Genomic DNA, 11,629 nt, shown 5'->3' with positions numbered 1-11,629 from the left:
AATTGATTCGGACTTCCGAGCCGGAATTCCGAACAACCGTTCGACTTCCGAATGAAGTCTAGTAGAATCGCAATTCTACTCGAACTCTTTCGGAAGTCCGACGCTGGATTCAGACTTCCGACTCGGAATTCCGACCAAAGTATCGGACTTCCGACGGAAGTCCAGTGAAATTGTTATTCTACTGGAATTCATTCGGAAGTCCGACGATGGGTTCGGAATTCCGAACAAAAGTTCGGACATCCGAAGGAAGTCCAGTACAATTGCGACTCCACAGGTCTTCATTCGGAAGTCCGAAAGGTTTATCGGATGTCCGTTTCGGAAGACTTCCGACTGAAGACCAGTAGAATGGAAAGGCCATTCCAGTGGACTTCATTCGGAAGTCCGAAACAAACTTTCGGATTTTCGATCTAACACCAATTCAAATCCCAGTGTTTGGATATGGGAATAGGGTTCGGAGGGGTGTATGGGGTCTTCATTACCATTGCTTGTGTTTGAAAGAGGGGGCTACCTTATACAAAATGAAACCTTTAAGAGGAGTTCGCCCTAATATCAAAACATTGTAGTGCCAATATCCGCGAAAATAATAAATTGCAGATTACATTTATAAATAGTGAGAGACCAATGGCTGAAAGAAAAATTAGCACCTGCCTCATGGTTTCATTGAAATAGGGACTGAAACAAAAAGTCCCAGCTGTGTCAGTTATGGGTTGAAAATAAACATACAATCAACATTTAAAAGTTAAAACAAATAAAAAATTAGAGTGTGAACAATGAGTACTAGTACTAAAAACTCATATGAGACAATATGTTCTGTAACATCCACGACTTCTTCAACTTCCACTTCTTTGGCTTCATATTCTTCCTCTTCATCACTAGCTTCGCCATCTCATGCAACTGTCTCCAGTGCTTCTCCCATCTCTCCCATTCTTCCTGCAACTTCTTCCGCTTCTCCTGATCCTGCTCACTCAGAAGCTTGCTATTGAAGGAGCAGATGTTGAAGCCATTCTTCATCCACGACTTCTTCAAGTTGCCACTAACGCTGAAGAGAGCTAAGAATTGGAACAAGGCTTACCTGCAAACAAGCACAATTATCATAATGAATAACTAAAACATTTTGATATTTTCCAATTGTTTGAAAAATATCCACTCACCCTAGCAAGTTGATTTCCGCCACCTACTTCTGGAACGAAGAGAGCAAGTATCGGATCAGCTGGCAACCAATTGAAGTCTAATACATGTACAACCAACAACAATGTCTCCCAAGTAAGAATGTCAACAACTTATAGGAATACTGTCCCATAGACCCCATTCAACATTTCTGAAAGTAGCGAAGCTCGCATAGCCGTAATATCTTTCTGTGTGAAATCGAGGCTAGCGTCACGAGTAATGTATTCCATCTCTTTCAAAATGAACAGCCCACAGTCGTGGCTGCAAAATATAAAGAATATATGCAATAATAAGAATTAATCGTTTATGGAGGTTTCGTAAACTGAAGTAATTGCACGTAACATACCTGTTACCTTGTATGGGCCGATCGACCACTACATCAATGGGGAATGCACTTATATCAATGTCTTTCACCCTTCTGAACCATTGAACAAGGTAATCGACCTACAAACCAAGAATTCCGTACGTTAGGGCAGTAGTCAGCATAAATTACTTAATAATTGGCCTACGAATCAAGTTTAGAGTAGTACTCACAAGGGGTTGCACCCTTCTAAAATCCGTACGAGCGACTAGAGAATCATAAAGAAGGAAGGTACGATGCCCCATATCCAACACTAGAAGAACCCAATGAACCATATCTATGTTAATTGGAGTGAATACTTTTCGTATCTCTTGAAGTGGGATGTTCTGTAGACGATTTACGAATCTGGAACATGCATCGGGACGTTCACATCTTTCGTCAAGAATAAGTTGCTGCAACCAGAAAAAGAAATGTTAGAATTGCCCGCAGCTTCAAAAACAAAAACCATTACTTATAAGTGAATTTAATCTCACAGCTAGATGGGTAGTAAGGCAAATGCATGCTCCCTTTTGTTTTGTTCGCAAACATTCGTCCCGCAAGTTCAAGTAATCCGTATATACATTAACAATTTATAGAACAGACCATAAGTCAACGAGAAGGAATTTAAGAAGATATGTGTAGCAACGCATTATTCAATCTTTACGTTACTAAATGAACCATATAACATCTTACCGGAGATGATAACCACCCTCTACGATCGTTTAGTATAAGCAAGTCTTCTTTACACATGTGGTACCCATCACTGTGAATGACTCTGTCACTGCAAATCCAGTAAAAAGTCATCTACCTCTATGGACCTTTGGTCATATAATTGTACTGAAACAACCTATCTATGAAATTAATGGGAGAAATTAGAATTCCAAAACAATGTAGGTTGTACGAAAATTTACCTAGGTTCTAGCGCTGCCAATGCATCCACCTTCATCGTTGCAGGCCCGGTGACATTGCGAAGAGCATAAATGTATTTCCGGTTGCTTATGACATACGGTGAACTGAGTGCTCCACTAGGTTGTAACCTCCTTCGACGTTGCTTCACATTTTTTTCAATGCTCCCAATCAGCTTTTTACCTTCTTTCTTATTTGATTTCTTACTCTGACTGAGGTTCAAATCAGGATTGTCAAGCAAGATAACCATATTAGCTGCAGCATCCCTGACATCCCGAGTAATTAGGCTATCAATAGAGATATGTTCTACGCTATCATCAACTAAATATTTCTCCATATCATCTACAAAAACACCATCCCCTACTTCCCCCTTCGCAGTCACTATCTCGGCTTCGCCATCCTTATTGTCGGCCTCTCCTTCCCTCTTTCTCGTTATCTTCGTTGGGATATCATTCCCTGACTCCAAACCTTCCTTCTTTCTCGAATCTCTCCCGAACAAATGATTTTTTATCTCCCTCATTTCACGTTCAACTTTGGTTATCCTCTCCAACAATGATCTCTTTGTAACAGATTCATCTACTTCGGACTTCTCATGTGCCCCACTTCCTCTCCTACTCCTCCTCCTTCTTTCCATCCCCTGCTCTGCTGCAGTTGGCGCCATTGAATCCCCCACTACAGGCACAATTGGACCCATGCCATCCCCCACTGACCTCTTTGTAACGGATTCATGTACCTCAGACTTCCCATGTTCCCCTCTTCCTCTCCTACTTCTCCTCCTTCGTTCCCTCCTCTGATATGTCGCAATTGGCCTCATTGGATCCCTCAGTACAGGCATAGTTGGACCCATGCAATCCCCCACTGCAACCACAATTGAACCGACTGAATCGTAAGGAATATTAGCATCGTCGTGTTGATCATCGACTCGAAGTAGAGATTCTTCCCTTGCCATAGCTTCGTCCCTCCTAACCACCTGGAATACATTCCATATTATTAATTACAAATACGACTGTAAACATAACACGAAAGACATACAACGACCAACATGCATTATACTCTCACCTCTGAGACTTTCACCGTCACATGAAGAATACAGTTAATCAATTGTTGATGCTCCATCTTCGTATTCATCTGAGCGGTCCACTTAAATAGACGCGGATACGCATGAGGAGAATTAGGTGCCCATAATGTGGTATGCTCAAATAGCCATACCTGATATCAAACTAGATTAGATCCGCATAAGATAGAAAGAAAAAAACTATATGCAATGAATGAAAAATTACCTGTAAAAGGATAGAGCAACCCAATATATGTCCCTTTCCACGGAGTGCAGCATGTGAATCTAATGATCTGACCAAGAACTCATGAACGGGATAAGCCCATGCAACATTTCCTATAGTCTGCAGATCAATATACGGGAAGAGGCAAGAACATGCCTTCTGGTCCCTCTGCGCAAACAAGACAGTGCTGCAAAATAACAATATCAAATGCGTCACAGTCGACTTCACCAAGTCTTCTTCGTCTGAATCCATATCGGCATGAATAACCTTGACCACCTCGTCAAAGGTGGCGGTTGGAGCCCCAAACCTCCAACCATCCACAGTATCCCTGCTAGACCAATCTAATTGTGGCCTTTCCCCAATCATACTTAAACCTAATATTTTCGCTACATCACTAACTAAAAATGGGACTAGAATGCCGCCCAAACGAAATGCTTTCCGTTTGGAATCCCATTTATTTACCAATGTCGTCAAAATCTTCTTCCACAACTCCACATCTTCGAGGCCCTCATACAGAATCAAATCTGTAAATGGGGTCTCCTTTATGAAATCCCTATGCACATCCCGTAACCGAATATTTTTTAGGGACTCGTGAAAGCGTGACGGACAGCACTAGATAAGGCATATTTCGCCTGCAAAAAATGGCACTATTAAACAGTTGAGGTAGAAACAGGAGGAGATGCAAACGGAAAAAAGAACAGTTACTCACCATGACGAAGATGCAAATAATTGATGGGAAAGATCAACAATTTTCTTAACTTCGTCTGTATCTGTCGAAACCAGCAAAAATCACTTCAAACACAATATTAGTTTATTCAAACACCGTATTACTCCATTGAAACAACAAGGATAGAGAAACCATATGTAATCACTTAAAACAACACAGGGCTCCCAAGTAACTTGAAACAACCATACGTAATGATCATCAACACCAAATATGACAACCATCAGAAACATACCATGCAAGCAAGACACAGAAATAGAACCATACTAACATTTCATCCATCCATCCATAATAACATATGAAACCCGTATATAACATAACATCCATCAATCCATAATATCAACCACAACAACCATAATAGCATACGATCCATACACATGCCAAAAACAGTAAAGAAAGAAAAAATTGCACAGCAACGGTCTAATGATCTAGGGGCAACAGACGGCGGACCAAGTTGGTGAGTGAAGAAACCTGCTCCGTGAGTGAGGTGACCGCTGTGCCGTAGTCCTGGCGGAGGGAGGTCACTGCCGTGGTGTAGTCCTGGCGGAGGGTGGAGACCTCGGTGCATAGCCCAGTCAAAGCTTGCTGAATCGCCAATTGGTCCTGATGATGGGATTCTAGAAGCTGATGAACAGCGGTAAACTGCCCGTCAAGGTACTGACGATGTGCACGAAGCTCCTGCGCAAGAAACTCCTGTGATGCAAAACCCTGAGCCGGCTGACGAGGAGGGGGAGCAGGGCCCTGTATATCAAGCCGCATGGCCTTTATAGTTTTAGCATTGAACATAGTAGAGGGACTAAGGCGTTCTTCACCACCTTGTATCAACATCTCATGGTTGAAGACATGCGTGAGAAGCATCCCGAATGGTAGACTAGCCAAGGCCTTCGTCCTCGTGTCCTCCATGAACCTAAGGAGGATATAGCCAAGGTGAAGGGCCGTGCCGCGAAGAAGTCGGTGCATAATAAAAGCCTCAAAAGGCCGGACCATGTCAGCATTGCCTCCGCAAGGCGTGCTCGTCAGAATCTTGTGTAGGACTTTGCACATGGGGCTGAGGGAATTGTACGATACGTTGGTTGACCCGTCAGTAGGTGGGCCTTCGCAACCAAGCTCCCCATAGGCGGCGACCGGATCATGTATACAGGCACTAATGTCATCCATATTACCGGGCCAAAAGTAGATTTCGTCGCCTATGGTGAGAAGAGAGACAACTTCACAAAACTTTTCAAGTGTCATATGGATGGTTTTATTGTTTACTCTGGATTGGAGTCACAGTGAATTTTGAGAAAATTGACCCATCCAAAGGCCAGAAATAAGGGTTTCACATTAAAAACTTCGACATCTTTAAAAATGACTTTCCTACCTCGGAGTATGCCCTTCGTTTCTATACGACCGAGGGACCCAACCTCTACATCTTCATCCTCATTGCCCATATCCTCGTCAGAGGCAGGAGGATTAGGGGAGGGCTCACGGATAGCCTTCCCACGCCGTTTGCGGGTGGAAGACCCTTCATCTACATTCACATTCTTCTTCTTTGCTTCGCGCGCTGCATGACTATAGGGGTTTTGGCTAAGGTGCTTAGTGGGGTTCACAAAGTAAAAAGGGAGCCGCTTCCGGTCCTTATCTGCAAAAAGCAGGAGAATAAACTTGGAGGGGAAGATACTTCAAGTAGAAGATAGTTAAAAAGTTGAAAATAAAGATGCTTCGAAGAAAACCATGTTTCAGATAGTTCGTACGAAACCCACTATTTAGAGACTTCGAACCACTTCAAACCAATGTTAGGATAGAGGAACTACGGAACCACATATTAGAGAGTTCAGAAATACGATAATTGGAACCACATATTAGAAAGTTCAAACCACAATAATTGGATAGAGGAACTACGGAACCACAAATTAGACAGTTTGAACCAGTATTACTGGATACAGGGTCCATGGAATACTGGTTCCAACTTGGGCAGAATATGTGGTATCATGGATCCAACTTCCATGGAATATCGGTTCTAACTTTCAAAGCCCTAATTGAAACCCTTCAAACACATTCAAAACATTGCAACCATTGAAAAGCATTGAAAACCATGGAAACCCCAAATGAAACCCTTCAAACCATTGAAAACCTATATGCAACCATTGAAACCCTAAATGAAACCAGCCAAACCGTTGAAACGCTTTGAAACCAAAAATTAAATTATTGAAACCCTTTGGAACCAAAAATGGTTCCAACTATATACAAAAAAGAAACAAAAGATGAACCCATTGAAAAATGCTGAAATAGAGGATCCTTGTTACGTGCACAATCTGTAGCAGTTATTTAGTTATTTTCTTTTCTGTTATGTGTCTTAAGGGTCAGTCCCATGTATGTATTGGAGTTGGTTTTGAGTCATTGTGGTGTCAGTTATGGAGTCCTGTTACTAGTACATGGAGTCAGTTGTGGTAGTTGTCATTTGGAGAATGGTATTGTACTTAAACTCTTTTGTCATGAATGAAAGGCAGACAACTTTCTTCTCCTAAAAAGTATACTCTTTCCTGCAGGTTGGCTCCCTCGAAGTAGCCATATTTCAGGATAGGAAAATCCAACAAAAAGAACGTAAGAGATTTGGTATCAGAGCTAAATGGTTCTGGTATGGCGGACGGAACCCGCTTAACGAAATTGGATGACCCAGTCACAGAATTGAAGGAGACCACCATGAAAATATAGGGGGACTCTACAGCTTCACTGATGAATGATTTCCTTCGAAGATTTTCCACACTAGACTCCAAGTACGAACAGCTTACATGAGAGCCTTTTCAAGATAGAGCGGAGGATTCAAACCGCCAATCCGTGAATAGGCAACCCACGAGTTCACCAACTGATGGGAGTGGGGGGATCGAAATGCGGTCTACCAGGCTGGACTTTCCTCGGTTCGAAGGCGCAGATCCATCAGGGTGGGTTTATCATGCGGAACAGTTCTTCCGTTATAATCAAACACCCCCAATCAAAAGTTGCAACTAGCTTCTTTCCATTTAGAAGGAAAGGGGCTACAATGGTTCCGATGGATGGAAAAAAACGGAGGTCTTACAGATTGGGACACTTTCTCCAAAGCTCTTGAGGTTCGATTCGGGCCGACAGAGTATGAAGATCCTACAACAGCGCTTGCTAAATTGCTTCAGACCACAAGCGTATCTGAGTACGAAACAGAATTTGAAGCACTCGCGAACCGCACCGAAGGTTTGAACGAGTCATTTATGATAAGTTGCTTCATTGGTGGCCTTAAGGATGAAATTCGCTTCGACGTCCAGATGTTTCGACCACTCTCCCTCTCAGCTGCGTTTGGATTGGCTCGATTACAAGAAGAAAAGATGATAGCTCGTCGCTAGCGAGCCCAAATTGAAGGAAGCAGAGCCTCTTTGTCAACCGGTGCATTGCTCCCTAAACCTTCTAGACCACCAATTAAACGGCTTACCCAAGCTGAGCTGAAGGATCGACGTGATCGGGGACTTTGCTATAATTGTGATTAGAAAAACTCACCCGGACTTCGATGTAAAACTCAAAAACTTTTTCTACTTGATGGTGCTCATCCCGAGGAACCTTTACTGGAGGAAGTGGAAGGAGATGCCAATTTCGAAGCCATTGATGCAGCAAATGTTGAAGGAGATCCCACCCCTGAAATTTCACTACATGCCATTGCGGGTGCACCAACGCCTCAAACTATGAGGCTGAAGGGTGTTATTGGTCAACATCAAATGGTGGTTTTGATTGACTCGAGCAGTAAACATAACTTTCTTCATCCGAGTATTGCTCGTAAGGTGGGACTACCAATTAGTTCGGGTGGCCACTTCAGCGTGATGGTGGCGAATGGAGAAAAGCTTGCAAGTGAAGGCTGTTGTTTGGGAGTTACTATAATCATACAAGGTTTTCCCATAACCACTGATTTTTATTTATTACAATTACGAGGTTATGATGTGGTTCTTGGAGCCCATTGGTTGACGACCCTTGGCCCAATCTTGTGGGATTTTGCTAATCTCTTTATGCAATTTACAATTGATGGGAAGACTCACCAATTTAAGGGTGAGGTGACAAAAGAGCTAATTGTCACTAGTGGGGATGGCATCAAGAAGGCTTCTAAAACTGAAACAAGAGGAGTACTTCTCAAATTATTTAGTGTGGAGGGGACTCTGCCGCAAGTAAATCCTAACTCATATCTCAAGACATTGCTGGCTGAATTCCAAGATGTCTTTGGAGAACCAAAAGGACTACCACCTCAACGCCAAATGACCACAGATTTCCTTTGCTTAATGGAACTCAGCCAATCAGTGTTAGGCCATATAGATACCCTCATTGTCAGAAATCAGAAATTGAGAAGTTAGTAAGAGAGATGATACAACATGGTGTAGTTCGACCAAGCGAAAGCCCCTTTTCCTCACCAGTCTTGCTAGTGAGAAAAAGTGACGGAAGCTAGCGTATGTGCGTGGGTTGTCGTTCTCTCAATCAGGCTACTATCAAAGACAAGTTCCCAATCCCTGTAGTCGAAGAATTGTTGGATGAATTGCATGGTGCCACAATCTTCTCCAACCTTGACCTTCGTTCAGCCTACCATCAGATTCGAGTGCATCCGAACGACATTTGTAAGACAGCCTTCAGGACTCATGAAGGCCACTACGAGTTCCTTCTAATGCCCTTTCGGCTCATCAACTTTTCAAGGTTTGATGAACGAGGTTTTCAAACCCTACCTACGCAAGTTTATTCTTGTTTACTTTGACGACATACTTGTGTAAAGCCAATCATGGGATGCACACCTTTTACATCTTCGTACGACCTTGGAGTTATTAAGATCTCACAAGCTCTATGCAAAAGAGTCTAAATGTAGGTTCGATTGTCACAAAGTGGAGTACCTTGGTCATGTAATATCAAGAGAAGAAGTACCTGCTGACCCAAACAAGATTTCTTGCATACTTAGTTGGCCTTTACCTACTTCAACTAAAGCATTACGCGGGTTTTTGGGGTTAAGTGGGTATTATCGAAAATTTATAAGGGATTATGGTAAAATCGCAGCACCTTTGACAGCTATGCTAAAGAAGGATTCTTTCAAATGGTCTGATGTAGCAAGGGAAGCTTTTGAAGACCTCAAAAAGGCAATGGCTGAACCCCCAGTGTTGGCTCTATCCAACTTCTCCAAACCTTTCACTATTGAGTGTGATGCTTCAAGAAAAGGGGTCAGTGGTGTCCTCATGGAAGAAGGGAGGTCATTGGCCTTCTTCAGTCAACCCAGTATTTTCTTTTCATGTCTCTTTCCTCGAGAAGAAGTTGGGAGAGAGCATTCCAACCCAGACCTCGCTGCCACCAGTTACTGATGAGGGATTAATCCAACCTCAACCTGAAATCATCTTAGATCGTCCAGTTCTGAAGCGTGGGAATCGAACCATGACTGAAGTGCTAGTGAAATGGCAAGGAGCTGAAGTTGAAGATGCAACCTGGGAGCGCTACCATGATCTATTGAAGAGGTTTCCAGATTCAAACCTTCAGGACAAGGTTGCTTGAAGTGGAGGGGAGTGTTACGTGCACAATCTGTAGCAGTTATTTAGTTCTTTTCTTTTCTGTTATGTGTCTCTAGGGTCAGTCCCATGTATGTAATGGAGTTGGTTTTGACTCATTGTCGTGTCAGTTATGGAGTCCTGTTACTAGTACGTGGAGTCAGTTTTGGTAGTTGTCATTTGGAGAATTGAATTGTACTTAAACTCTTTTCTCATGAATGAAAGACGTATAACTTTCTTCTCCTAAAAAGTATACTCTTTCCTGGAGGTTGGCTCCCTCGAAGTACCCATTTTTCACCATAGGAAAATCCAAGATAAAGAACATAACAATCCTTCGAACCATAAATATGAGGGTTCGAACCAGAAGTTACATAGTTAGAACCACAATTGAACCAAAATTGACAATTGAGATAAATATTTCCACAAAAGGAACAATAGGAACCACTATTTTAGGAACAATAGGAACCACCATTTTCAGACTTTTAACCACTTCAAACACAGTATTAGACAGTTGGAATCAAAATCACTGCTTACAAGGATCCTTGGAACCATGCTTACTGGTTTCAAGGGTTCTAAAGTATGAAAAATCCCAAAAATAATGGTTCTGCCTCTTTCCCTTCTGTCAAAAGAGTGCAACACAAAATCGATAACGGTCCTTCTGCCAACAAAATCAAATAATACAATTTAAAAACAACAACCCACCAAAATGAAACCCTTAAAAACCTAAAAATCCTGAATGAAATCCTAACAAACAACAATTACACCTTTCATAACAAATGGAACCCTTTGGAACCCTAAATGAAACCCTTTAAAACATAGAAACCCTAAATTAAATCCTTCTAAAACATAGAAACCCTAAATTAAATCCTTCTAAACCATAGTCAAATACATGGAAACTATGAAAATTTTTGCTTTCTAAAATATATTTCTTTCATTCCATCCAAACCCTAAAAAAACGAAAATCAACAACATCAAACCCTTTCCAAACCATTTCAAACCATTGATAACCTAGAAATCAACTGAAACCCTTTCAAACCCTAACACAGGAACTAATTATAGTTTTATACAATTTCAATAATGGTTCCAACTATTTCATATCCAACCCCCCAACAACAAAACCCAAAAATTGAACCCTAGATTAAATGGTTTAAAAATAACCTTGGGAGAGTTCAAGTAGTGGGATTAAATGGTTTGAAAATAACCTTAGGAGAGTTGAAGTAGTGGTTTCCGCAAGATGAGCTACACTTTCCGACAATGAGCGAATCTTTCCGACGCTGACCGAAGCTTTCCGGCAACAATAGTGACTGTCGGCGAGGTAAAATGAGGAGGAAGAGGGACTACACTTTCCGGCGAGGACCTAACCTTTCTGACGCCGACCGAAGCTTTCCGGCAAGAATAGTCACCGTCTGCGAGGTAAAAGAGGGAGAACGAATGAAGAACACAAGTGAAAAAACAGAGAAAATAAGTGAAAAAACAGGTAAAGGGGGGAGAAGGGTAAAACGCATGGTTAAACTGATGGAAGGTATTTCTGTCATTTTTCATACCCTACCGTACCTGCCAGCCCTTTTCTCATTATTTTGAAAACCCCACCCTTCATTCAGAATATAACGTAAACTTTGCATTTTTTTAATCATTTGCCCAATAAAATATTATTTTCGATTTTTGTATTTCAACCTCGGTCGAAATTTCGAAATTTCAGGGTCCGAAA

The 11,629-nt window shown here is 41.9% G+C and overlaps 1 protein-coding gene across 2 annotated transcripts; it reads right to left on the bottom strand.

The window, feature by feature from the left end:
* Window positions 1–626: 626 nt before the first annotated feature.
* Window positions 627–11,623, bottom strand: LOC143857836 (uncharacterized). Of its 2 annotated transcripts, XM_077368353.1 has the most exons (10): window positions 11,124–11,623; window positions 4,400–4,460; window positions 3,694–4,322; window positions 3,473–3,622; window positions 2,419–3,383; window positions 2,201–2,288; window positions 1,702–1,920; window positions 1,514–1,611; window positions 1,152–1,428; window positions 627–1,072 (listed from the first exon to the last, which is right to left on the bottom strand). In XM_077368353.1, the coding sequence occupies exons 3-9, from the start codon at window positions 4,054–4,056 to the stop codon at window positions 1,281–1,283; spliced, it is 2,031 nt and encodes a 676-aa protein (XP_077224468.1). In that variant the 5' UTR covers window positions 4,057–4,322; window positions 4,400–4,460; window positions 11,124–11,623; the 3' UTR covers window positions 627–1,072; window positions 1,152–1,280. The 2 variants fall into 2 exon arrangements, with proteins under 2 accessions (XP_077224468.1, XP_077224469.1); XM_077368354.1 differs by lacking the exon at window positions 627–1,072 and having other exon boundaries at window positions 1,275–1,428; window positions 1,521–1,611.
* Window positions 11,624–11,629: the final 6 nt, after the last annotated feature.

This window comes from Tasmannia lanceolata, unplaced genomic scaffold (genome assembly GCF_043159265.1).
Source record: "Tasmannia lanceolata isolate RefF3 unplaced genomic scaffold, GAP_Taslan_0.1 ptg000025l, whole genome shotgun sequence".
NCBI classification, from domain to species: domain Eukaryota; kingdom Viridiplantae; phylum Streptophyta; class Magnoliopsida; order Canellales; family Winteraceae; genus Tasmannia; species Tasmannia lanceolata.
Note: the sequence above shows the minus strand (reverse complement) of the source record. Positions and strands in the feature narration are given on the sequence as shown.

Bases quoted from the DNA above. Each gene is read 5' to 3' on its own strand.
- LOC143857836 (XM_077368353.1), bottom strand. From the start codon at position 4,056: ATGATTGGGGAAAGGCCACAATTAGATTGGTCTAGCAGGGATACTGTG. The intron at 2,289-2,418 runs GTAAATTTTCGT...CTGGATTTGCAG, and splicing joins TTGGCAGCGCTAGAACCTAG to TGACAGAGTCATTCACAGTG. The intron at 1,612-1,701 runs GTGAGTACTACT...CTTGGTTTGTAG, and splicing joins TTAGAAGGGTGCAACCCCTT to GTCGATTACCTTGTTCAATG.